General features: G+C 42.3%; 2 protein-coding genes across 2 annotated transcripts; both read left to right on the top strand.

Moving 5' to 3' along the window:
* The first annotated feature begins 1,524 nt into the window (after nucleotides 1–1,524).
* On the top strand, nucleotides 1,525–21,655 carry SFT2D1 (SFT2 domain containing 1). The gene is made up of 8 exons (XM_051614756.1): nucleotides 1,525–1,672; nucleotides 8,589–8,675; nucleotides 11,799–11,881; nucleotides 14,062–14,143; nucleotides 16,495–16,530; nucleotides 17,278–17,336; nucleotides 18,699–18,728; nucleotides 20,968–21,655. The coding sequence occupies exons 1-8, from the start codon at nucleotides 1,610–1,612 to the stop codon at nucleotides 21,005–21,007; spliced, it is 480 nt and encodes a 159-aa protein (XP_051470716.1). The 5' UTR covers nucleotides 1,525–1,609; the 3' UTR covers nucleotides 21,008–21,655.
* Nucleotides 21,656–23,308: 1,653 nt separating this feature from the next.
* Nucleotides 23,309–24,124, top strand: PRR18 (proline rich 18). The gene has a single exon (XM_051615052.1). The coding sequence runs from the start codon at nucleotides 23,309–23,311 to the stop codon at nucleotides 24,122–24,124; it is 816 nt and encodes a 271-aa protein (XP_051471012.1).
* Nucleotides 24,125–27,415: the final 3,291 nt, after the last annotated feature.

Genomic DNA, 27,415 nt, shown 5'->3' on the forward strand with positions numbered 1-27,415 from the left:
GGACCTCCATGCCCCACCTCCTGCCCCTATCAACTACAAAGCACCCAAAACACCCAAGACAAGCAGGTGGCAGCAAGCTCCATGACTTGCAAGGATGCCATGACCAGCTGGGCCTCTTCCTTTCTCCTCACAGCTGTGGACATTGGGCCACAATGCATGCCAAGTACCAGGAGGATGTATTTGTTCCCTCCTCCCCCCCTCCCATCCCTTTTCTCATTTCTTCTTTCCTGTTCAGATGGCTCACGGTCATGCTCCACTCTCAGGTCTTTGCAAGATAAGGGCTATGCTGGCTGGCTCGGGGGGGGTGACATTTTGCTGCTGTTTGACTATTTCACACAGGCATGTCTGCAGGTATTCCTCCCCTTCAGAATTGTTGCCTTGACCCAAAGCTTCTTGAGATGCTGATGGCCAGCCATAAGGGTGGACAGGTACAGTTCATGTCCAAATGTTTTGCCCAAAAGCCAATGGGAAACTCTTCCTAAGTGTGCATTGGGAGGGGAACAGTGGGGGAGCTTTTCTCTCACTGAGGACAAGGTTTCTGTGCCGAAGGTCCTCGTCTGTTGCCCTGGTTATCAAGCTTCCCTCACACAGCAGGAGGTTACACAGCCGTATCACTCATCATGCTCTCCCACCCCACGCTGCTGCCTGCTCTCGCTTTGCAGCCAAACAGCAGGCAGGGCACACCCCCCTGGTTCCTTTTCCCCCAGCTGTCAGCCTTGTTCCCTCTGCAAACCACTCAGGCCAGAGCTGTGCTCCTTGTCTTTGGGCTGGTCATGCAGTAGAGCCTCATGCCAAGACACAGGAAGAGTCGCAGAGGCATATGGAGGGGTCAGTGTCTGAACAGAGCAGGACAAGGAAGACTCCTGCAGAGGGACTGTGCTTGAACAAAGGGGGTGGGGATCGGAGTGCTGCTGGCAATAAGCCTGCCAAGCAGCCTAGACAGGAGGGAAGCATGATGGCCTCCACCATCCCTTCTCTCAGGGAGAGGTTAATAGCACACGCAGAGTCATAATGGAAACCTCCACATTAATACATACATTTGCTCATGGAAGAAGGCCTTCACAGCTAATCCCATCTATCTCTGCCCCACCCAGTTGTGGCTGGAGAAGCACCTGGCTGGCTTACGGGTGGCGTGCAGGGCGCAACAAAGCATTCCTAAATTCAGGGATTGCTGAGACTGTTTGCACCGTTGTTCCCAGTGCTTCTGCTGCCTGGCAGCTGGAGGGCCACGTGTCGACCCACTGGCACAGGTTCCATGGCACAGCCAAAGTAAAGGCCAGCACGGGCCCTGCTGCTCAAGATGACACTTGCGCTCCGGGGGTGAAGCAGCCTCTCCAGCGCCCCTGGCCCCTTCCCTCTGCAGTGCCATCGCCTCGGAACTGCAGGGGTCGCCGAGCCGTGTATAACCATGGTGCTGCCGTTCTGTTTCTGCACAGAAGAGCCCGTGTAACTGCGCACCGGCCTGCCGGGGTAACACAGCGCAGCGCCCCGCCCCTCGGCCCGGGGCTCGGCGCCAGGCGCATCACTTCCGGTTGGGCCGGCGGCCCGGCGGGACTGGGCGCTCCGGTTCCGTCCCCTCTGCCGGGCCCCGTCCTGCCCGGGCGGCGGCATGGAGAAGCTGCGGCGGGTGCTGACGGGGCAGGACGACGAGGAGCAGGGACTGACGGCGCAGGTACCGCCCGGCGGGGGTCTCTTCCCCACCTCGCACCGGCGACCTGGTGGCGGTTGTTAACGGCCGCCGAGCGGCGGGGGGCGGGGGCGCGGGAGGCACGAGCCCCCTCGCCCGCCGGGGCCCGCCGGGGCGCCCGTCCCCGTCGGCGAGCGGGAGGTAGGGGGAGGCCAGGGAGAAGAGGAGGTTGGCTGCGTGCGCCGAAGGACGAGGTTTGTGGACACCAGGCCCTGCCTGGGAGTTAGAGGTTTGGGGAATTCCGATGTGCCGAGCATCGGGGTTGTGTTGGTGGTTTGGGGTGCTGTGGGTTTATTTTCCGCGTCCTGCTTCGTGCTAGCGGGGTCTCTTTGTCTTGTTTGTACTGTTCCTCCGACATGGCCGTAGTACGTGAAGATCAGTTAAGCAGTAGATTTTTCTTTCTGAATTGCTTCTCCATTTCCTTAAGCCCCTAAGTTTGCAAAAGCTATTCCTTCGTCTAGATAGATTTTTTTTTTTGCGTGCATGTTTTGCTGAAACTCCTTTTTTGTTCCAGCCTTCTTACGTACATTTCCTCCCCACTGTCTTCCTCATCAGTAGTTTCTGTTTTGGTTTTTTTTTTACTGAACGCCATACATTTCTGAGACTTCCCTTTGTGAAATGTGTTCACCCGATTCGTGTTGAAATGGAACACTGCTAGAGTCACAGGGTGAAGAATAATTCTTTGTGGAACAATGTTAGAGTCATAGAACGAAGAATAATTCTTTGTGTATAGTATTGCATACTTTTGTACACAGTGAAATTTTTATCTTTGCTTGTGCTGCCTGTTTTTGTCTAGTATAACAAAATTTTGCTTTTGCTTGCATGTTGCTCTTTTATTGTGGATCTTCTGCTTGCATTGCATGTGATTATTTTTTTAGCGTAGACCGGCTTTGTTGTTAACTGCGAGAATGTTATAAAGCAGATTCTTGGAAATAATTAACATAAGCCGACCCTTTTTTCGAAATAGTAATGCATATGTTTTAGTCAAAAAGATAAAAACTGAGAGCTGGAACTGTTTGGCACACGTCTTGGTGGAGCGGAGACTCCCGGCGTGCCCAGTGCTGTTTGCTTGCTTCCATTCGCTTAATAAATTACTAATTTGCATAAAGATCCCACTTGGGAACGAGTCATTTATCACACCTTCCAGGTTGAAGCAAAGCTGAACATACCTAGAAAGAACAGTTTATAGCATCAGCTCTCTTTTAATTGTTGTGACTGCAGTTCAAAATGCTCCACATCATGGAATATCTTAATTCTGTGTGCTACAGGATGATGGAGGAATGTGGAACATAGAGCAGCCAGGATTTGAGCTGCAGCTTATAAATGAACCAGCACAGCCTTAGTGTAGTTGGTTAGTTCCGGCAGCTTCTGACATGCTTCACTTGTCTCTGCCCTGAGCTGTTGCTGTCCTTCAAAATTTATGAACTTGGTGTCTTTGCCAGAGTAAACCAGCAAAAATTGTATCCACACCTGACTGATTCTGGAAGCAGTGAAGCATCTGTGCCCTTTCACAAAAGAGCTGGCTGCCAGCATTTGGGAGGGATGCATCACCTTCTGATCTTACTTCAGGGTTATCAAAGAAGTACTTAGATTTCCGTTAATCATAGTTTGATTCCTAGATAATTTGTTCATCTGCCACTCCCAGGCACATTTCACATGAGACACACAATAGTTTTAAGGCAGCAATCAATAAATACCCAAGTATTTTATAATTTTGTATTTGACATGTATATCCTGAGAAGGAGAGAACTCAGCTAAGAATGTGTCCTTTTTTTAAAGAAACTAAGCTATATATGATTTGGTCATTCCATGTAATGATATTGAAAACTTTAAATAGGAAAAATCTGCCCGTATTTAAAGCCTGTCTGCTACATCATAGTAGAAAACATAAATACGCCTTTGGTGTTGTGCAAAGGAGCTTCATGCTTAGAAGATGAACCAGAAAGGTCTTATTTGAAGTAAGAAGAAAACCATTGTGTTGGGCAATGTTTCTGTTGTAGGTTTCTCTCAAAGTAGCAATGTATTTCTACAACACTGGAAATCAAGCCTCTTTTTACTGAGAAAACTCATATGTGGCATTCACTAAAGTTATAGCTTTATAGCTGGATGATGCTCACTATTTTTAAAGTGTGTATAATAGAGCAAAAAGTGTGTGCAGCCATGCAAACAAGAACACTTTTAAAGAGGTACGGTTGTGAAAGGAAATAAAAGGTTATGCGTTTTGCATGTAAAATCTCAAACTATTATAGATGACCTTTCTGGGACTGAGTCATGTGTTGCGTTAAAAACAGTGGCCCTCTCTTAGGAATAACTGATAGTTATGTAACAGCCATCATATGTTTTCTGTTCATAGATGTCTCTATTCTGCTCTTTGATGTTTGCAGAACCATCACCACGAAGACAGCAGTAGTTCTTGTTAGGTAGAAGTATATAGTGAGACGATTGTTTTATGATTCAGTGAAGTATTTTTGTACTTTCTAAACTCTTGAGATGAAGCCGCTTCTTGCTGCAATTAGATAAATTATTCTAAATATTAAAAAACAGAAATTTAGGGAATTTATTGCAAAAAGGTAATAATAAATTGTAAATATACCAGTATAGCGATGTTGTAGGGGCAACATAATGCTGTTCAGTTTTATCAACACCAAAACTAATATAAAATCAGAATGCTTGACACATTGGCTTATTTTCTGACTGTAGTTTCATGACAGTTTTCAACTGACAACTGTTTAAAGCATTCAACAAGATTTTAGTAAGGAGGAATAGACCAGATATTTAAATTTACTCCATTTTACTCCTAAGTGTTAATAGAAATGCATATAGGGAAGGCTGTTAGGGAAAATGAAAGTATTTCTAAATATTTTTTTAAAAATACTGCTTAGGAGATCAACTTTGCAAATGTACTCAACATTTCTTTGCAATCGAGTTTTCTCCATTACTTGCATATTAAATTTACTGCCAAGAAAAGATGTGATTGTTAACTTCTAGAATTTTTTCTAAAACCCATAAAAGAAAGTACTTGTATTTCTTTTTTTCCACATGGAAAACTTTTGTAATTAAAGTATGAGCAGAGCCTAGGTAGATGTTGAAAAGCACAAGAAATGTTTTTGGTCAAACACAGCCTTGCAGATTATCATTTGTATGATCTATAGGATGTCCACAGCAAGCTACTCAGTAAAGACACTGTTATCTGTTACTTGCAACTTGTATATTAGACTATTGCAAGACTGTTACTTATGTTTCAGGAAGTTTGCCTTCCAGATTCTAGTTTCCACTTATGATTTCCTCTTGATTTCTGGATGTCTTGGTTGTTTCTTTGATGTAATTTTTTTTTAATATCCTTTGAATAAAAATCTGCTTTTTACCCAGGAGTTTGGCATTAAAGCTTAGCTATAGAAAACCGAGAGTTTATATTTGTTGATTTCTGTTTGTTTGGTTTATTTCTTAGAAACAAGCTGATAAGCGATATAGCAAGAGGGGTATGTTTTACATGAACTCCATTGTCACCATCACTGCATAGTTCTCCGTATGAATCTTTCCCCAGATGTGGAATTTGCATGACAGTGTTTTCAGTCTTCTAAGTACAAGCCTCTGGTAGTACAGATATAGAGTGTAAGGCCAACTTTTTATCTGAAATCTAGGATTAGGTTTGCAGCTTATGTCAGACAACAAAAAAGTCCTAATCACCCTTATTTTATTTCCTGCTTTTGTTGCATAGGCAGCTTAGACTTACTATTTTCTTAGGGTTCTGGTTCATAGTCTCTTGAGTGTAGGTGTGAGAAACTAGGCGGTAACTTCAGGATGTGTCATATCCTCAGTTATAAAAACTACTGCTTCTACCACACATATGGAAGAATAGGCAGATGCTGTGTCAGGTCCTCTACTTTTACAGATTGTAGCCTGATATTTTAGCACAAGGTGAAGTCTGTGGTTTAAGTAGTTGAAATATGTACCTGTTACTCAACTTTTGCAGCAAGGTACTTCACTACAGGGGTGAATCAGACATCTTGGGAAAGTAATCAGTTCCCTTGCTTGTGTAAAAACTAAAAGTTATAGGTATCACGGACTAAGAAAATACATTACCATGTCTACTGCATCTAGTTTTGGGCTTTCCAGTTCAAGTGACTGGGAACGGATAGAGAGAGTCCAGCGGAGGGCAGCAAAGGTGGTTGGGGAATTGGAGCATCTCCTTTATGAGGAAAGGCTGAGAGAGCTGGGACTCTAGCCTGGAGAAGAGAAGTCTGAGGGGAGACCTTATTAGTGCCTGTAAGTATCTAAAGGGTGGGTGCAAGGAGGACGGAGCCAGGCTCTTTTCAGTAGTTCCCAGTGACAGGATGAGAGGCAACGGGCACAAGCTGGCACATAGGAAGTGCCATTTAAATACAAGGAAAAACTTATTTACAGTGAGGGTGACAAAGTACTGGAATAGCCTGCACTGTCAGGTTGTGGGCTTCCCTTCTCTGGAGATATTCAAGACCCACCTGGATGCAGGCCTGAGTAATGTGTTGTAGGGGATCCCGCTTTAGCGGGGGAGTTGGACTAGACCTCTGGAGGTCCCTTCCAACTCTGACAATTCCGTGATTCTGGATTTCAAACATTACATTAACTAGGTTCAGCTTGGTAACATAAATGGTGATGGCATCAGGAATGGTTGGAGGATCAGCCTTCATTTTAATGCCAATTAATTTATTTAACTTTATCATTACAAAGGGTGCTATGTTGTGGTGCTCTGGCAGCCCTTGTGCCACAACTTACCTTACTGCAGTTCATGTGCATGTATTGTCAATCTAAGTTTTTAAGAATTAAATCCGTAAAATATATTAAACTAATTTTTAAATAATATTTTAAGTCTTTCAGCATTTTTTCCCCTAGTGTTTGTGTGGTTCACTTACGGTGTTGGTATTTTTTTCCACCTAGTAACTGTTAGGAAATTAATTGAACATAAAGCTATTTTCAGTTTTATGTGAAAAATTAATTTTCCTGCTAGTTTTTTCGGGAACACTGTCAGGTATTTAGACTAGAAGGGGAAGAGCAGTGAGTGTCAGCAGTGTGCGTGATACACCTGAAGAAAATATTTACCTTCATACTTTCCCTGTTTTCTAGGCAATCTGAAATGGGGAGGGATGTGTTCATAGTATTGGCTCATCTACACTTAATTTCTGAGCAGGGATGGAAAAGATTTTTACTTTTCTATTTTTTTTTCTTTTGCTGTACATGTGATTAGTTGCATGAATAGGTATAACTAAAAGCATGATTCAAGTGGGTATATTCTGTTATGTCCTTCCAGCTCTTGACGCACTTTTAACCTGTATAGGCATTCAGGAATATGAATATCAAATATGATATTGAATACTAAACCATCTTTCAGTTACTGCTTTTGTCCATTTCTTTAATGCATACATAAGGATAAAGAGTTGGACATAACAAGGTAAGATACATCTTCTGACCTTTTGGAAAGTTTTGTCTTAACTGCTGAAACCGGAGAGGGGGGAAAAAAAAAATCAGAACAATATTGTATCCCAGCTGTGTATCTTCTCAGATGCTATGCAAGTGTAAGAGATTATTTTCAGTATTCTGGTCCCCCTTCTTAAGTAATATTCAAAGTATTTAAATTTGATTCAGTAAGGTTAATAATTTTTGTATAAGTAGAAAGTAGTCCAAGTTGTTACTCTTTGTTGACACACATTCATCACAGCACATATATGTGTGCTTGTATGTGGCCCTTCTTATTAAACTGGATATGGATTCTCCATTTGTACGGATGTGGAATCATTCACTTAGCACCACCCAAAAGACACATTTCTCAAAAGAGTAGGAGAAACATCAAACTCATAGTTTGGGGAAGCCATAAGTTGCGTTTTTGGTTAGTAGTATAGAGTATGCAGATACAGTAGTATCTCTAGAATAGGTAACAAGAGGGCAAGTTGGTTTATGTCATCTGAACAAATAGGAAAGTTAGCTTTTTATAGTCACCTTATGTAAGCTGAAGCAACACTTCACTTAATGTATATTTAACTTTGGTGACCAGGACTAAGGTGAAATACATTGTTTTTCTAGCATGGGTGGAGAAGATGAGCTGAGCATATGTAATCCATTCTTTCTGCTGAAAAGGGCTGTTCTTTTGCCAGCTATGTGGTCCTGCCTCTTTCCTTGTATCAACCCTCATTATTTTCTGACATGTTGCTGAGCTGGTTTGGCTCATTAGTCTAACATAGGACCAAGTCATGAGAACAGAAGGAACACTACTTCTCTTTCCAATACATGAGTTGTCAGCTGGCTCATCTTATTAAGGGGTCTTGTAGGCTCTTGAGTCACACAGGAGAGAAGCAGGAAGCAAACTGATGCCTTTCAGCAAGTTAGCTGTCTGATGAGACAAGCTGTGTGTTAATCTGTCCACACCTTCACCCTCTAAGGAACAGTAATTGAAGTGGAATCATAATGCTTGCAGTGGATACTTGTACTAATGCATACAATGAATTCTGTCTAGTAACAGGAAAATATAGTAATGTCCATAGGAATATACAGTGTTGCACAAATAAATAGTCTGAAAATTGCTGAAAGGTCCATTCATTCTTTTGTTTTGGTACAGTTGTGAGAATTTTCAGTTTCATTGTGTGGTAAAAAGAAAGTCTGTTTGAAAGTGGAATAGTATTGCTCGAGTGCCTCAGATATACCTTCACAGGTTTTGTCCTTTTTTGTTTTGGAAATATGCTCCCAGATTGATAATACAATTTATTAAACTGAAATAATTAATATGCAAGCAACTGTTAAGGAAAAATAATTGTCTGGCTAAAAAAAAATACTTTGAAAATTAAGGACTTCAGTGGTAGGGGTAAAATATCCTTTAGATAGTTCAAAACCGGGTTTGTAATACCTTTTTTATTATTTATCTCCTATTAAGGTCCTCGATGCCTCAACACTCAGCTTTGGAACTCGAGTCAGATGGTTTGCCATATGTTTTGTTGCTGGCATTGTGTGTTCTCTCCTTGTAAGTAAAGTTTTGGTTTCCTCTGTACTTTATTCATGTTCTACAGTGGAACCTTGTTCACATTTATACTTTATATATGATTCTGTTTGCTGCATGCTAAATTTTGTATCCATAAATTTAACTGGACATTAAATGTATAATTAGCATGTACAGACTGCTGTTCTATAAATTATGATTTTGACCATTGTCTTTTCACAGCAGAGAGTATTTTTATTGTAGCACAATAAAATTTCTTACTAAAAGGTTTAACGCTGACAAAATACACTAGATTTTTAATTTAGATTTCAGAGAATCATAGAATGGTTTGGGTTGGAAGGGACCTTAAAGATAATTTAGTTCCAACCCCCTGCATGGGCAGGGAAACCTCCCACTAGACCAAGTTGCTTGAAACCCCATCCACCCTGGCCTTGAACACTTCCAGGGATGGGGCATCCACAAATTCCTGGGCAGCCTGTTCCAGTATGAGTGGTGTATTAGGAAAGAGATTTTTTTTTTCAGTGTGTACCCATCTTATTTTTATCCTCTCCAATAAAAGAGGAAAAGGAGGGGGAAGTTTGAAAGGTTTTTAAAGGCTGAAGAAACCACAAGTGTAACCTGTCACTCACAAGTCAGTAGGTGATGACTGCGGTAGCACATTGACACTTGAAAAACCCGCTGCACTCCTGTTGATCTTACGATCAGCAAATAATTGTTCGTTCTTGAGCTTGAAGTGTTCGCAGGAGACTCAAGCCCACAGTTGAATACTGTTTATCCTGGACCATGGCCTTTAGGATTAAGTAGGACACCTTAAGGGCCTTTTGCCTTTTGCTTACAATAGTTTGAAAAAAGGTAACTCATTTCAAGTGGTTATGAGGAACAATACCAGGAATAAGATACTTTAAGCCTGAAGAAGAGAAGACTCTGGGGGGACCTTACAGCAACCTTCCAATACCTGAAAGGGGCCTATGAGAAGGTTGGGGAAGACCTGTTCACTAGGGCATGTCATGATAGGACAGAGGGCAATGGTTTCAAGCTAGAAAAGGGTAGATTTAGGTTAGACATTAGGAAAAAAATTATTTAATGTGAGGGTAGTAGATCACTGAAACAGGTTACCTAGACAGGTGGTGGAGGCCCCATCCCTGCAGACATTCAAGGTCAGGCTTGATGAGACCCTGAGCAACCTGTTCTAGTGTGACATGTCCCTGCTCATTGTAGGGGGGTTGGACTAGATGACCTTTAGAGGTCCCTTCCAACCCAAGACATTCTATGATTCTATGATTCTATGAAAGTTGAAATCTATTAATTGATTTGGCCTATCAAAGTCTGACCCAGGTAACTTGCAGTACAAAGCAGTTCTTTATCTGCGTGAAAAGCCCCAGAAGCTGGTGAAATAACATCAGGAAATTATCCAGACTGCTGTTTTTGTGGGCTGGTCGGTTGGTTTTTGATTTTTTCCCTCTTTATAAAAGTAGGTTGTTATTTTTTATGTTAGGCTATGTCACATCCTTTGACTAATGTGTGGGAATGACACTTGCAGTTTTTGTGGAGACTGTCAGGCAGATTGCCTTGACTTACAATGTGTTCTGGTAGTAGGATGGAGAAATTTGTCCTGTGTACATTAGTTTTGCCATTATTTAAATGACTGCTCTTTAATTTACCATGACTTTTTTTTTTTAAACAATGGAGACTTATGTAATGACAGGAAGAAACAGCTGTGGAGGAGCAACCTTTTGGTTGTTTGAGGCACTCCCTTAGAGATAGCCAGTTGCTGGATTCTCCTGCAGGTGGAATCTTCTGATTCTTCATCAAAACTTGCAGTTTGTTAGACTTGCTGAGACCAAGAGATAAGCCAGAACAATTGTTCATCTTACTTATGAGACATCTTACTTAGATGGTAGGAAGTTCAGTAAAGGAGCTGGAGAGTAGTATTCTTCATCCTGATATCTATGCCAAATATAGTGACACAAGCTCTGGCCGTATGCTTGTGTTAGAGAAGGGGAGAGTTATAGAGAAGGATCTCAAGATTGGGTTGGTATATCCTGTTTTTAGAGTGGCATAAGCATTATTTGCTTGGCTCCCTCCCTCAATTTTTTTTTTCACAAGTAGTATTTAACCAATATAATAACAAATTCTAGTACACACCATGTTTGCTCTAACACCCATTTCTGGACAGGTTAACTTTTTTGCTGCTATTTTTTAGTATTTAATCTTTGCGCCTATTCTAAATCACATGGTATGAAATTATGAAACAATGAATAAAAGGCTTTAGGATCTTGGTTTCCTAATGGTTTCTTGAGCTATCTTGAGCTCAGTAGATAAGAGTCAAACCTCTGCTAGCATGTTTGTGGATGAGTCTCATGGAGGGTTTAGAGGCAGCTCCCTGGCTGACCTTTGCCACATGTAGGTCAGAGCTGCAACTCTACCTTCTTCTGCTTCAGGTTATAAACCTTTTGCTGCAGCACTTGGGAGGCCCTCAAAGAAATGCTCAATTAGTTCCTTACAAATGTGTGTACCTGATCTTTAGATGTCGTATGTCTGAAACCTGGTATATTTACTATGTTTTTGGCTGGCCAAAATTGCAGGTGGTGTTTTTTTTCTTTAATGTTCTCAGGCATTCTTTGTAGAATACATTTACACATTTCTCTTGCAGCTTTCTCTTATTGCTTGTAGTGTGGTCTGTCCAAACTGACACCACAGATTCCCACAAATACAGTTGCTTTTTTTTTTTTTTTATGAGTCCAGATGGTTGGTTGGAGGAGAAAGGAGGTGGTGGACACTATTGCGGCTTTATGACATACTATCCTGTGTTGCCGAGGCGTAAAATGTATAGTGGGGCATTGTAACAAAACTGAAAGTGTCATAAATAGAATATAAACAGTACAAATAAGTCTTATGAACAATATAAATTAACATTTCCTAGTTGTAAAAATATTGTGAAATACAGTAAAGCAATACATTATTTTGCCAGGAGGTGGCAATAGAAGTATGCTGAATATTGACTACTGCAAATCTGAGAACAGTATACTCTGCTGGTGTATGTTAAGAGTGACAGTCTTCATAATCTGAAAATACATAGAGAGACTATAAAATTGAAATAAATTGAATTAACTAATTACAAGCATACAAATAACCTATCTTTTATAGGGAACAGCACTGTTGTGGCTCCCAAACGGCATCAGACTTTTTGCATTGTTTTACACCCTGGGAAATATTGCTGCGTTAGCCAGGTATGATTTCTTAATTCTTGTTATTAGGAAAATATCCTCCTTTTCATCTACATTTCCATTAGCTTTTACTCTAAAATGGTATCTGTTTATGTTGTCTATAAACAATGTTGTTTTCATATTGAAATGCTAGTAACGTAAAATCTTGGTTTTCTTACAGTTTTAAGGTTATCAGAATTTTAATAATTTCAATAATTTTAATAATTTCAATAACTTTAGTTATTGCTCCATTGTGATGTCTGCCATGGTTTGGGCTTAACCCAACAATAAAGAACCAGCCGCATTGCTGCTCACTCACCCCCCCGCACACACACACTGTGGGATGAGGAGGAGAAAGGCCAACTAGAAGCTTGTGGGTTGAGACAAAGGGCAAGGAGGGTTTCACCATTTATGGTCATGGGCAAAATAAATGCAACTTGGGAAAAAATAATAATTTAATTTATCACTAATCAAATGCAAGCAGGACACAGACAAGGCAAAGAGCACTGCTTAAATATGTTACCCCGTCCCTTCTTCATGGGCCTGATTTCTCTACCTCCTTCCCCCCAGCGGCACAGGGGGACAACCTGGAGAAGGCTCCAGGGAGACCTTGTAGCTGCAGCCTTCCAGTACCTGAAGGGGGCCTACAGGAAAGCTGGGGAGGGACTTTTTACAGGGTCATGTAGTGAGATGACGGGGGGTGGCAGTTTTAAATTGGAAGATGGATCATTTGTTTAGATATTAGAAAGAAATTCTTAAGTATGAGGATGGTGAGACACTGGAATTTGTTGCCCAGGGAAATTGTGGATGCCACATTCCCGGAAGTGTTAAAGGCCAAGTTGGATTGGGATTGGAGCATCCTGGTCTAGTGAGAGGTGTCCCTGCCCATGCAGGTGGGGTGGAACTAGATTAAGGTCCTTTCCAATCCAAACCATTCTATGATTTTATGTGGCCTGAACCTCCCTCATTCTTACCACCATGTTTTCATGATCCCACATCCTTCAACTAGCTAATTATTTTTTATTCTAGTTCTTCAGGTGTTTGGTGTTTTTTTACTTAATTTCATGGCCCGGCAGCCAAGAGTAAAAAATACTGAGAAAATGTTAGTTTGGATTGTAGTGAATTTAGAACTTTTTTTTTCCATTTTAATTGAGAAAACCTTTTTTTCCACTTGGTACGGGCTTCTGGTGTCTGTCTATGCAACTTAAAGAAGAAGAACCCAGTGAAGGGGATATGTACATAGAGTTGCTGGCAGAGGACATCTGTATGTGGGAGATCATAGATTTCAGTTTATTGCTTGGGATGTGGATTCCCATCTTTCTTCTTGGAAGATGCATGCTTTACCAGGCTTATGGCTGGTGTGAGGTGGGAGCTCCACCAAGCTCTTCCCTGCTACTGATGGTTTCATTTCATATAAAAAAATATTAACTAGAAAATGAGATAAACTAGGTTTCCTGCTCCGTAGTAAAGCATTCAGAACACCTCAAGGTTACAGGCATTCTCTCTCTAATTAAATGTTTTCTACAAAGCAGAATGCCTTCAATGACAGGGAGGGAGGAGCCTCATCTCAGAATATTTGAAGCCAGATAATTACTCCTGTGGTTGTAAATATTTGGTTCCCATCACATTTCTTTGCAAGAACAGGTACAGCATGGCATTGCTGATGGTTTTCATTCTCTTCCTTCTACTACAGAGTAGAAGAAAGCAGGAGGATTTAATAGAAACCACTGAAGTGTTTCCTTCTTGTTTTGCTTGCTGAGTTGGGGCAAAGAGTTGGAGCTTCCCTGGAATACTGATTGTAGCTACTTGCACGCTGGCTGGGCAGTAGGTTTATTGTTAAACAGAAATTTTTTGCAGAAGTTGGCTCTTTGTATTATTTTCAGTCTTTTGCAAGTCAATTCTTAGAACAGCCTTAACATGAAATTCACTAGACTTCAACTTAGCAACACTCTGCTGTAAGTGGTAATGTTTTGGAAGAATTTCATGACCAAGGGTGACTCAATACATAAGCTGTTTCCAGGACTAAATTCATGGAAATTTCAGAGACCTTTCGTTCCAGCAGGTCTCTGTTGCCAAACACTGAAATGCCTTTTTAAAAGCTTATGTACTCCTTTAACTGTTGAAAAACTATTTCATTACCTATTTTGTTTTGCAAAGACTTAAAAGTGCTTTACCATTTGTTTTGTTTTTTTCCCTTCTATTAGTACATGTTTCCTGATGGGGCCACTGAAGCAATTAAAAGCAATGTTTGAATCCAAAAGATTAATAGCTACACTTGTGATGTTGGTAAATATACTGTCTTTACTTCCTTTTGTTAAAAAGTTTTCTTTAGCCTCAAAGCTATATCTGACACTTTTAGTAAAGGGAGGTTATTTCTCAGTCCAACTCTTCTTTGTACTAAGTAATAAGTCAAACTGATGACCTCTATATCGTAAATGGTATCTTAACTCCTTTCTTTGAGCTTGTGTTTTTGTTCGTTACAATTTTTTTTTAAATCAACCATTTGGCATAAGATGTTCTTCAGTAAATATTTCTTCCTAAATGCTAATATTAAGTTGATTCTCTTTCATTTGTTTTCTAAAATTATTTAAGAATGAGGCTAGAGAGAGACTTTCCAGGTGCTGTGAAGAGTCATCAGTCACCAAGTCTAGCTTGACAGTTGTTTGTTGGCTGTTGTTCTACTTGTATAGCTTAGTGGTTTAGCACTTAAGAGCCATGGAGAAAATTAATTTCTCTCTGCCAAAGTCTGGGAAGCCACATGTTCAGCTTCACAGTTCTCCACTGTGAGGTCCTTGACTTCTTTGCTTCTGTGACCATAATTTCTTCTAGAAGGATGGAAAAAATGGTTGTATCCCCTATCTTGGAATTCCTATCCCAAAACTCTTTATTAGGTAGCTGAAAACAAGTTTCTGCCCTTGCTGCTTCTCTGTTTAATACTTATTTCCTCTCTTGTTCCTCCTGATTTCTTTTAACTTTTACTTTTGAGATGTAGTTGGCTGTTGTATTCTCCCTGTCATATACTTTTCTAGTTTTTTACAGCTGATATAGATAAGGAAGCTCTTCATTAATTCTTTCTGAATGGCTGTTGTATGGGTTGTATATTCTTTCTCTCACACACCCAAAAAAAAATTATCTCATTTGAGAAACTCATGATTTACCCACATCTTTTGGAGAAGTGACTTGATCCTTGCTTGTACTCTGAGCTTTGTTTGTTAAGGAGGTGACTTGTTGCCATCTCTTCGAAATCAAATCAAGTTACAAGTCCTAAGCAAGTTATGTTTCATAGGTTTGTAGTAAAAATGTACAGTGATATCTTCAATCCTCAAAAGTCTCTGCTGAGCATGGATTCTCCAGCACTTCACAGCTGTGGGCTTTTTCTGGTCAGGCTGAGCACCTAAGCTAGACAGTAGAACAGCCAGCACAAAAATTATTTGCTCTGTTATCCACTATGCTCAGACCTGGTGACAAAGAAAATAACTTGCCCTGAAGGCTGTAGAAACAAGACAAGTCAGGGAAATGAAAAGAAAACAGAGAACGTCACAAACCTTCCTGCCTACCTGTACAAAGAAGCTACCAACAAGGTTAGGAAGAGACAGAATTAAAGGCTTTATCTAACAGGGAACAGGAGTATTGGATGAGAGCTAAGACACTTAGGATGGGAAACTTTAGTAGACAAGAACAGGTAAACTTCTGAAGTTTAGAAAACTTTTCATGTATTTGATTGTATTCTTCCCTTCCTAACACAGAGCTAGAATTGTAGGCAACTCAGGAGTCACAGATATGTTAGGAAATTTTTAGAGTTTTATTTTTATTTATTTCAATAAAATGTCAACAATTCTTTTTTTAAGTGACAGTTACTTTAGAGTTTTGTTTTGTTTTCTACTATGTGTAATGATGAATGGAGGGAGTAAGGTGAGATTTAGTGGAAAAGTTCAAAGTGATGCTTGCACAAATGATGTGACTAATTTGGCAGCGTAAACCATATCATTGTAATGTTCCATCAGAGGTGTAGAAGTAGTTTGAATTAAGTTCATGTGAGCTTTCTCACTGTGTATGAAGCAGCTTCTCCCTAGCGGGCTCTTCATATTACTGTCAGAAGATGGAAAAAACACAGGCAGAAGAAGCAGATCCTGTGTTTGCCAAATAACCAAAGCTTGAATGGGTGTTTTAATAATGTTGTTCATCGTGATGCAGATACCTTTCTTGATAGATGTTGATGTTGCAAATACTAGATTATCACTTAAACAATAGAATAGCAGTTCCCAGATTACTTGGTTGCTTTCAAGCAAGCTTTATTGTAGAAGCCCACCTCTTAACAGACCTAACACATAAGGCTTCACAAACCTGGATACACTCTTCCTGATGCCTGAAGTCAGGTCCTGCCCCTTCTATATTCTAAGACTTGCTTCAGCCCTTCTGGCTATGGAGCACATCATACTGTGCTTTAGAAAACAGCACTTTACACGGAGTTCAACATTTAGTCACTGTCTGACAACCTTTTAGCTCTGCTTGTTTCGTGAGTAAATTCTGAAAATACTGATTGCCCCATGAAAACAGTTAATGCATTTGCTTTGCTGTGTATCTGAGTATTCATTACTTTTTTTTTTCTTTTTTTTTTTTCTCTCATCTCTTCCCAGCTTTGCCTGGTGTTGACTCTGTGTGCTGTATTCTGGGTAAGTGGTAAGACTTTGTTCCTCTAAAGAGCAATCTAGCTTGGTTAGTTTATTAATTATATTACATTAATATACAGTTCAGTTGTAGAGGAGAGATGAGTTTGTGTGAGTTGTATTTATGTTTTCAACTGCAGTTGAGTTCAGGTGGAGTGATGAGCCTGTTGGCTACTAAGCGAATGCCCCCTTCCACCTGCATGTCATGTTGATGAGAATATAAAATCTAGAGCATTGGGTTCAGTCTGCAGACCTCTGGAATAAGAACTAAGAAAAGCAAGTTAAAATACACTTTCATCTTAGTGAAGTGTACTTCTGTCAGAGAATATCTAGTGGTATTTAGAAGCCACAGGTGCAGAAAATTAAACTAAGACAAAGGAAGAGACACAGAATGAGTACCTTCAGGCATCTTGGTTGAAAAACTTCCTGTAGTTAATGTTCCATAGAAATAAAAATATAGCTGAAGTGAACTTCCATATTTGCACAAGTACAATATAACGAATGAAAGTGATAGTGTTAGCACTGGTGCCATTAAGTGTTCTGAAAGCTAGAGAAGGGTTTCATAGTATGATGCTAATAGTGTGATGGATAAAATGAATGGAACATTGTTAGAGTAGAAATGAATAGCAAATTAAGACAAATATAGGCATCTTCAGTCAACTGAATTTTTGACTGTACATATTGTTGCAATTGTTTCAGTATAGACTGATGCAAAATGAACTAACTTGCAATATTTGCTTTATTTTTACTTAGTGGAAAAAAAAAGGTTTGGCAGTGTTATTCTGCTTATTGCAGTCCTTGGCAATGACCTGGTAAGATTCTTAATTTCTTCTCCCTACCCGCATGATTTTAAGCCTATATATACGAGCTTTGCATAATGTAAGTGTGCCCAAATGCTAGCCTCAATCTGTTTTTCTAAACTAGGCTGTGTAACTTCAGAAAAATCTATATGCAATCGCCTTGCAAAACTGGTAATTTGAAGTATATTCTGCAACGTGTGAACTTATTTGAGGCATTATGAAAGAAATACATATGCAAAAAAATTCTCATGCTTTTTCTCTGTTGTGAAAGTAACCATATATTCACATGCTTTGCTTTTGATTATCCCTCTTTTTTGAGTTCTAACTAAATTTTGGGTTTTGAAGTGGAAGAAACTGAACAACATCGTAGGGTGTGTCCTGCCCCAAGAAGATTAAGCAGCACTGGGTAAATTTAGTGCAGCAGGTACTATGATGACCATCCAGATGTGCTCAAAGGCCAGGCTTGGGAACATGTGAGCACAGTTAGGTGAAGGCTTGCAAGCCTGGCAGAAGTATTTGAAGTTACTGCTTTCTCCATGGAGATATAACTGAACAGACTTGATCTCTTTGCTCCAGGTTAATGATTTGGTAATAACTCTTTGCTATCCGAGATGACCACAGTTCTTGTTTGAGCTTGCCCTGAATGCCCAGTGTCTGTACTGAACTTGGATCTGAGGACAAGTAACTATTTGTTCAGGACAAGGACTGCTGGGCATCGTGCTGGGCCCAGTTAAATGCTTGATATTAGACAGAAGGAACATTGCTAACTATGTTCTACATGTTTACAGCAGACGGCTTCTCTTTCAGTGTCCCAGAGCTTGCTCAGCCTGGGCAGGAGAAAAAAACATAGCCTGGAGACTTGCGAGAAGCAGGTTTCAGCAGATAATAGAATTACCAGCTGTTCTGAGTGTCACAATTGTGGCATATTTTTCATACTTCAGCATATATCTGTATTTAGAATTACATAAATAATACGATTAGATGTATATATCATGATAATGTACATTGTCTTTTAAATTGGAAAAAGTTGTCTGTCATCTTGAAGAACACAGTTTTCCCAGAAATCTCCATTCCCGTAGAACCTGGTGATAGTAAATCTGCTTTTTAAATGTATGTGCAATAGAATTTACGAACTATATTAAAAAAGGTAAAAAAATGGTAAAAATAAACCAGGAAATCCTTGGCAGTATGTTTAGTTCTCAACTAAGTGTGTCTCCTTTTCTCAGGTAAACATTAGATTGAGTGATTAATTAGGTAATCTTGTTTAAAGTTTTGTTGTAAGTTGCTTTTACTAATGCTGGACTAAAGTTGAATAATTGGGCTCTAGGAGAGACATGAACAGTGTCAAATATACTTCTTTCCTCTTTTTTTCAGGTATAGTCTGTCATATATTCCTTTTGCAAGGTGAGTCTGCATAATTAGTTCCTTCTTAGCAGAAGTCAGTTATCTTAATGTTGGGGTAGGAGGAGTTCTTAAATTCAGTTTGTGAAAAAAACATCTCCCTTTCCTTTTAATTTTTAGAAAATGACATAGCTGAACTCAATGCTTAATATAACTGTTAAATACAAGGGCATAGTAATTATGTATTCAATTTAGTTCTAGTTTTCATCACTGAAAAAAAAATTGGGTTTTATTTAACTTCTCCAGTGATTTTTAAATTGTATTGATGCAATAGTGACTTTTCCAGCACTTACATTAGAGGTCACTGATGGATCTGAGGTCTTAGTTAAAAGCAAACAAGAAATCATAGTTACAGCTCCTAAGTCTACTTCTGAATTCCTCCATTTTCAGGAGACGCAAAGGCAATGCTTTGTGTTACTTTTCATTTTTGCAGGCTTCTCTTTTACATTTCACTGGTGTGCACAAAAAGGGAATGAAAGCTAGGCAAACATATGGTGAAACCACATGCAAGGAAGCAAACTGAAGAATATTTTTTTTCTAGAATGTTTCACATAAAATGCAGTTTGCCCTTTCAGCAGTGTGGGGGTTTTCTAAAAATAAAGTGCTTCCATGTTGGTATATTACTTAATGAGGTTTTCTGTAGTGAAAATGAGGGAAAGAAGAAAACAAAACAAAAAACAAAGTATTGTCTGTCCCTTTCATCTGATATCTTCCTGTAGCATTTCTGTGACTTTGCCAGAATCTCTCTACTATGGATTATATCTTTTTTTAAAGCTTTCACAGTTGATCTAGGGAGGATTAAATGGTGTGTGTATATATACATATATTATTTTTTAAAGGTAGCAGTTGACAATTAAAATGGATTAAATACTGAACTCAGGCTGCAAATTATCATCTTACTGTTTTTGACATCTTGGGCTAACCCAGTCACAAGTAGTATTCTGAATTCTTATAGTTCCTGTGGTCATGTAACAGTCTCAGTTAGGGTTTGGTTATTTTGTCTGGTGGGGTTTTTTTTTATGTTCTGCTCTGCACAGAAAACAAGTTGAGCTACTGGTATTTTCTTCCCTACCAACAGTACTTTGTGATCAGAAAAGCATTAGGTTATATGCATCACTTCATTTCTTTGGGTTTATTTTTCTATTAGATTTTATGAGTCAACTGAATTTTACATAGGCTGCTTTTAGTAGTACAGTGATTTATTTAGGGATTATTGAGTTATTTACTTATGTGGAAAGCTATCATAAATTTATTGTATAGATTACCTTTCTTATAGAAGTAGTGATCTAAACCATGTTTAGTGCCAGTGAACAGTATTAGGTAATTTGTTGAATGTATGCATTTATCTGCATTTCAACAAAACTGTCATTACTTGATTTAGCTCTGGTAATGTTTTACTCTTAACGATTGACTTGTTCATGATTTGGGGGGGAGGACGGTGTTTATTTTCGATTAATGGTGGCTCTCCTGCTGGCATGGCAAAAAACCCCACCTAAACAAACAAGCAAGCAAACTCAAAACAACAAAAACATACATACAATGACTAAGGAATCAGGATAGTATATTTCTTCTTTTTTCAAATGGACTAATTACAGAACACAAATTCCACTCCTTAACAAGTTGTTACATTTTTGAGAAAATGAAAAATAAAGGAGACTAAAGTAAATGATCCAACTAGAATAGTCAGAAAACAGGTTGTTTACTGCTGGTTAAAGAAAAAGACCCCTTCAGACCTTTCAAACCTGAAGGCTGAGCCAGCTCTCCATCCTGCCCTGTTAGTGCACGCACTTTAAAGCCTGTGCCCGTTTTTTTTTCCTGCAACATGATGGTCTAACTCAAAGTTGGCTTGGACTCAAAGCATCTGTGCTTTGCTGATTGTCTGGATTTGGCATGCTCCTCAGCCCTGCACTTGCTGGCCAGCTCTTGCCGACTAAGGTGCTAAGCCACCAAGTGTGCTCCAGGACAATTTTCAGCACCATGTCTGCAATTTAGGATGTGTTTCAGTGTAAACACTGTGGAAGACTTAGACAATATGGGCAGACCTGAGCTTCAGAGTGGGCTTGAGCTGGTGCTGTATATGTACTCAATGTGTAACCGTGGCTGTTAAGATCCTGCATTTGATAAACTATTGATTTTTGTCTGTAGCTCATGTAGTATTTTGAATTTTAAATATGTAATGGTTGATATGTATGCAAAGAAAACAGCAAATATCTTAACTGGCTTTTATTTTTTCTTTTTAAAGGGATGCAGTGATTAAGTGCTTCTCGTCCTGCCTAGAGTAAATTAACAGAAACCACTGTATGCTTTAAAACCCAAGTTTTACTCTTCAGTGAATTTTGCTTGGGAAACTATCCACTCATGAAACACCCAGTAACAATTTCGTATTTGTCTTGCCTTTTCCATTTGGGGAATTACATAATTTTACTAGAAACAGTTTTTAAAATAAATTGGGTGAACTGTTTGTGTTTACCCTGAAACTTTTAGTCTTTTTAGCAAAAAAGTACATTTAAATACTTTGTGCAGAGTTGTCTTAAAACTACCTTGCATCTGGTAACAGTTTATTCCCCAGTGGAGGCAAGCCACTAAGATCTGGGTAGTATGCATAAAGATGTCATTTAAAGTTCTGTCTAAAAATTGCTATGTGCCATTTATGTGTGTATATTATTCATTGTATGCTTTTCCATGGACAGTTTTATAAATGTTGTAAAGATTTGGTAAGTTATCATGAACTGCTCCTTTGAAATGTCTATACATGTGCTGTATGGGAAAAGCTTAATGAGAATATGTGAAAGATCTGTTTAAAGCTTGTTGGATTTTATTAAAAGCTATATTTTAAATGATTTTTTAAAAATATGTTTAAATACTTTTTACTAAAAGAACCTATGGCTAATATATAAATGAGATTTATGAAATAAATCAGTTTAAAGGTGCCTGAACTATTATTTATTTAGGAATCTCCTATAGGGAGCAGAAAGTTTCAGCCGTACACTTCAATAAATATGACATTATCTAAAAAAAAGGGGATATGCACATGACTAGACCTAAATTTGGTATTAGATTTGCAGAAGTAACTTTAAATTCTGTGTTCAGACAAACTGTTCATTCATTCTGACTTAAACTGGTAACAGATTGAAGTGAAAAGCTCCAACACTTTGCCTAGCTACAATTAGATGTTCTCATCTCTATTTTTTTGCAACTTAGAGCTATTCAGTTATTCAGGAGTAAAGTTAAATTCTTAATGCTTGGTGGCTTATAATATATTACAGGACGTTCTTTTTAGCACAGGTTGGATGTGCTCAATTACCTGCACTCTAAAGCCCAGTTATCTTGGCTTATTTTTTTCCACTAACCCACAAATAGTAGAAGGAATGGTTTGGAAAGAGCTGAGCTGCAGTGTCAGAAATGGGGAAAAACCCCTGTGTCCGGTATTCAGAGTTCAGGCTAGAGACGAATTCCAGTAGGTTCCTGCTAAATAAATCACTGTGTATGTTGCATAAAATAGCAAACTCTTTTGGGGAAGCGGTATGAAGAATGAGTGCAAGATCTTGCAGCTAAACTGCCAATCAAGCCACAGCCTCTAGCTGCTTAGTAACTATAAACAGCCAGTGAGCCACCCTTCCTGCTGGAGAGAGGGGACCAGGTAGTAGTCCAGACCCTGCAGTATTCACTCGGGATCATCAGCACTGGGTGGTGTGACAGCCTCTCCAGCTCTGGCCAGACCCGATCCAGGTGCTGGGAAAGAGAGGAGCTGGCTCTAGGGGCCCCCCCGATTTTTTAAGACTTCTGACTGCTTTCTAAGATCTGCATAATGATCTCTGGACCAGGCTTCTCTTGTCCTCAAACTGACCTGTGCATTTGAAATTCCATGTAGGCATGAATCTGCTGCAGGTCTTACAGCACTATTGCCCGTTCTGCCTGCCCTTATGCACAGTAATTCAAGCCAGATTGAAGTTTAGACTGGACATTAGGATTATTTTTTTTTCCCAGAAAGAGTGGTCAGACACTGGAATAGGCTGCCCAGGGAGGTGGTTGAGTCGGCATCCCTGGATGTGTTTAAGGGTCATTTGGATGTGGTGTTGGTGGATGTGGTTTAGGGGAGAACTTTGTAGAGCAGGGATGATGGTTGGACTCAGTGATCCCAAGGATCTTTTCCAAGCTGAATAGTTCTATGATAAGCAGTCGAGGAGCTCCGCTTGCCGTTAATGTTTCGAAGGTGGAGTGAGCGTGCTAGACCAAAGCGTCTTAAGAGCCTGCCCCTTCACAGTTGCCCACCCTGGCGGCAGGAGCCCTCCCGCCCCCGCCACACCTTTCCTTCGGCTGGGCAGCGGGTCGAGCAGGAGACGGGCGGGGAAAGCAGGCGCTGGCACCACCCGGGCGACTGCTCCGGGAAGGCCAGCTGGCTCCGGCAAGACCCCCGTCCGCACCCGCACGCCCACCTCGCGCCGGGAAAGGGTGTTCCCGGGGCGGGCGAAGGGCGGGAAGAGGGGCGGGTAATCGAGGCAGGAAAGCAGCGGCGGTCGGTGTAGACGGAGCCCAGACTCGCGCTGCTGCCGCCGGTGGGGGCTGCTCCTCCGCCTCCCGCCATGGGGCTGCAGCCCCGGCGCGCCGCGGGACCGTGCCCGCCGGCGGGGAGATGCACCGCCCTGCCCGGGGCGCGCACCGCGGCTGCCTGGGCCCGCAGCGAGGAGCCGGAGGGAGCTCCCGGCCGCACCGCGTCCCTGCCGCCCATTCTGCCGGCCGCCACCGCTGCCCCTGCCGCCGCCCGAGTACAGCCCAAGAAGCCGGCGACAGCCCCCAAGAAAGCAGCGCCTCGGCCCGCTGAGGAGAAGGCGGCGAGGAAGGCGCGGGGGGCGCCCCCGGACCGGACGGGCCCCCTCTCCAGCTCCTGGCCCTGCTCCTCCCTACAGCGGCAGCCGCCACGAAGGCCGCCGGCCGAGCGAGGGGCGCGGCCCCAGCCCGCCCCGCCGCAGCCGCGGGGCCGCCCGGGCGCAGCGGGAGCGAGCAGCCGCTCCTGCGAGAGCCTCGGCGGGGCGGCGGGGGAGGCGGCGCTGCGCTTCTCGCTCAGCCTGCCCCCGGAGGCCGTGCGGGTGCTGCAGCGCCGCAGCCTGGAGCGGCAGCGGGGGCAGCCGGCCCCCTCCCCCGGCGGCAGGGCGGCCCCGGCGCGGCGCGGCGCCCGGGCGGGCGGCGGCGATTTGCGAACCCTGCTGAAGATTTCGCTGCTCAACGACAGGCACCGCTACGACGACGAGGAGTACGAAGAGGAGGAGGCGGCAGCCGGGGCCACGGTGGACGAAGGGCTGGTGCGGAAATGTACCGAGTGGCTGCGCGGCGTGGAGAGCGCGGCCGGCCGCGACCGCCCCGACAGGCTGGAGACGCTGCCGAGCCTGGGCACCCTCTGAGCCCCGGCGCGGGCTCCGGGGAGTGGGATCCGAGGGCGAGTCGGTGCCGCCATTCGCTGTCCTTAGTTGTTGTGTCTTTTGTCGTGTCGTCCGCGCCGGGGGGGCTGGCGGGTGGCGGCAGGCGCGGGGGGTGCGGAGCCGGTCCCCGGGGCGCTGGAGCGAGGGACAAAGGAGCGGCGCTGGCCTCTGCCCCAGCCGGTGCTGGGGAGGAGAGGAGCCGGCTCTGAGCGTTCCCCCTCGCCCCCCGGTTTTTTTAAGACTTCGGACTACTTTTTAAGATGTACGTAATGATTTTGTATATTTGTATATAAAAGTTCATTTTTATTTATTTGAATAAATGACTCAACTTTCGTGTTGCAGTAGCCTTGACGCCTTAATAGCTTTGAGGTGGGCTGTTCCTCATTTGTGCCTGCCAGGGTGTGTGTGTTTGCTGTCTAGGTGTCTTCAGATACGGACAGCAGGCGATAACCCTACGGAAAGCGTGTGCAGCGCAAATACTTGCTTGTTTAGGATGGTGGCTGGTGATGCCGTCACCGACAGCTCGGCTGGGAACAAAACCCTGAGCTGCCGGAGCTGGATGCTGCGCATCTTCAAAGCAGGGCAGCAGCAGGAATTCTGCCGGAGGAACGGGCCTGTGGGGCGGCTGTACGCGGGAGAACGGGCAGGCTTGTCCGAGCACCTCCCCGCCGGTCCTTGGCGGGGGGATGGCGGTGGAGCCGGCTGTCGCGCCGTGCTGGCGGGGAGCAGCCCCCCCAGGGACAGCCCCAGACAATGGGAGGATGGGGGCGGGCGCGGAGTGGGCTGAGGCTGCTCAGCTCCGCTGCGCCCGGGGCCGCGTCTGCGTCGGAGGAGAAAGGTTGGGTCTGTGCACGGAGTCCGTGATTCCATCCCCCTCCCAGGGGACACATCCGATCTACCGAGTTGCTGTCGCTGTGCGAGGTGGAGGAGGGCGGGGGACAGGCAGCGCAGCGGCCTTTATCAGCCCCCCCGGCAGGTCCCTGCCCTCCCGCCCCCGCTGCAGCCATCCCCTGCGCTGTGCCCTACCTGGTGCTCGTAGAGGTCTGTGTGTTGGGAGGGGCAAGGAGGGGGCGGGAAAGGCTAAGAGCACAAAAATTACTGGTGGAAGGGAAAAGGTAAGTCCTAACAGGCTTATAGTTTTCTGGGCCACTTGCTGCTGCTTCTATTGTTGTTCAACTTCTCAACAAAAGTAAAACCTAAATATTTACTGTGTTATGGTAAATATTTTGCAAATGAATGAATGGGCATATAGGAACATCTTAAGTTGAATTTACTTCCCAGAGTAAAACATAGTTTTGTGCTACCAATTGGGAATTGCACATTTTATGTGGGTGTCAGTTGTTTACACAAGTGATGCCTACGTTGAGTGTTTCATCTAATCACAGGAGATTAACCTTTCTGTAGACTAGTTGCATAGGGTAGTGATGTCCCACATTTTTTACAGTATTCCCTTTTGCTCCAGGTTTGTTCAAACACTTTTTTTTCCCATTTTTTTCTGCTTGAAACTTCAGGAATAACCAGGGAGATGCTTTGAGAAAATATTTATTTATTAAATACATTGATACAGCCATTGAAAAAATAATGAGCCAATGTCATACGGGTGTGAAGCAGCAACACTCAAAGGCCAGAGAGTGTATGGACAGCAATTCTGCTTCTTTTAAGTGAGTGTAGAGACATTTGCAGTGCTAGCTATGAAACACATCTTCCTTCATACCTTTTCAACTGAGTTTGCCTGTAATTCTACCATATTAATCAATGCTCAGTAGTATCTTCAAGCAGATCTCCCTTCACAATTGCAATTATTTAATTTATTTGTTAAATTATTGCCAAATTTAATTTATGCTGGATTGGTGTCACACCCAGGTGTTTGTGGGGTTGGGGCTGGGGGGGGGGTGTTTGTTTGTTTTGTTTTCCCCCTTTTAACAATGAGGAAAACAGTAGTAGTTGAGCTGTACCTGAGTTTTCCTCTTGTCTTTCTTTTAGGAAAGCAGGTTTATAAAGGAGCATCCTGGACTCTTACAGATCTTGTTCCTTAAAACTGCTCCATGCTTTCCCATCGACTGTAACCAGTATCTCCAATTGCAACAAAAAGTGATACTCTCGTTAAAGGCTGGAAGTATTACAAAGCTCACTTGTGAAGCTGAAAGCTGCTTTGTTCAGAGCCTGAAGCGCGGCAGAAAATTCAATAAATTTGAATGCACAACAGCAGCAAATTTAGCGTGACTGGGGGGGAAGTTGGGGGAGTGGTGGAATGTAGGGCCAAGTTTTATAAATGCTCAAAGTACTCTAGAAAGAATTTGCAAACTTGGGAGAAGACCTGGGGGATTTTTTTTCTAAAGAATTAATTTGAACAAAGCTACCCAGAAAGGAAGCTGCTAAGATCTTTTGTGTTAGGTAATTCCTCGTACGTGGCAATTGGAAGTGGGCCTGAGATGGGCTTATCCAGAGATCAGGATATGACATGTTGGTTGGGTCTGGGTGTTAAGGGTCACTGGGCTCTTGTCAGTCATGTAACTCATGTCTGCTTGGAACAGCATCTCCTTCACTAAATGTTAACATTGTTTTCAGAATTCACTATCCTTTCTGCTCTCTTTTAAAGATAAATGATACCCCAGTGCTCTGAATATTTTCCTGTTAAATGCCCATAAAGCTTACAAGTGATATTAGAAAAGACAGACAAAGTTACTTCCTACATAATAACAGTAACTTGCTAATTGTGCATGGACCTTACCTCTCAGTATTTTTTCCATTAAAACAACTGATGGATTATAGTATCCAAAATTGGTAGTTAAAATAAACATAATAAAACTGCTTACTTACTTCATTAATATCTTGTATAATAGGTGTTTGAGCCCAGTGGCAGGCTTCAAAAAACAGAGGTGCAAACCCTCAAATAAAGAATTGTATTTGTGCAGTATCACTACTGCTACTAAGATACATTATTTAATTATATGCCAACAGGCATCATACCACAAACTAATCATGGTTCCCTTTCTTGCTGAAAGAGCCAGAGCCCTCTGAACTGCAGAGAACTGAAACGTCTCACCACATAACCCGCAAGCCACCACTGCACCCCCATCCCACCACTCCCTGGTCAGCCTGAGCCACCTGAGCAGGGGGTTCAGGACAGTGTGCCATTAGCATGACTGGAAAATGCAAGAGGGATGCTGTGAAACAGCATCTCCTGTCCCTCTGCCTCACCAGGGCTCAGCCAAGGTGAGGGGAGCTGCCCTGGGGCTGGGCTGCTGCTGGCTCCTCCCCCAGTTCTCAGCC

The sequence above is a fragment of the Apus apus genome, chromosome 3 (assembly GCF_020740795.1).
Source record: "Apus apus isolate bApuApu2 chromosome 3, bApuApu2.pri.cur, whole genome shotgun sequence".
Taxonomy (NCBI): domain Eukaryota; kingdom Metazoa; phylum Chordata; class Aves; order Apodiformes; family Apodidae; genus Apus; species Apus apus.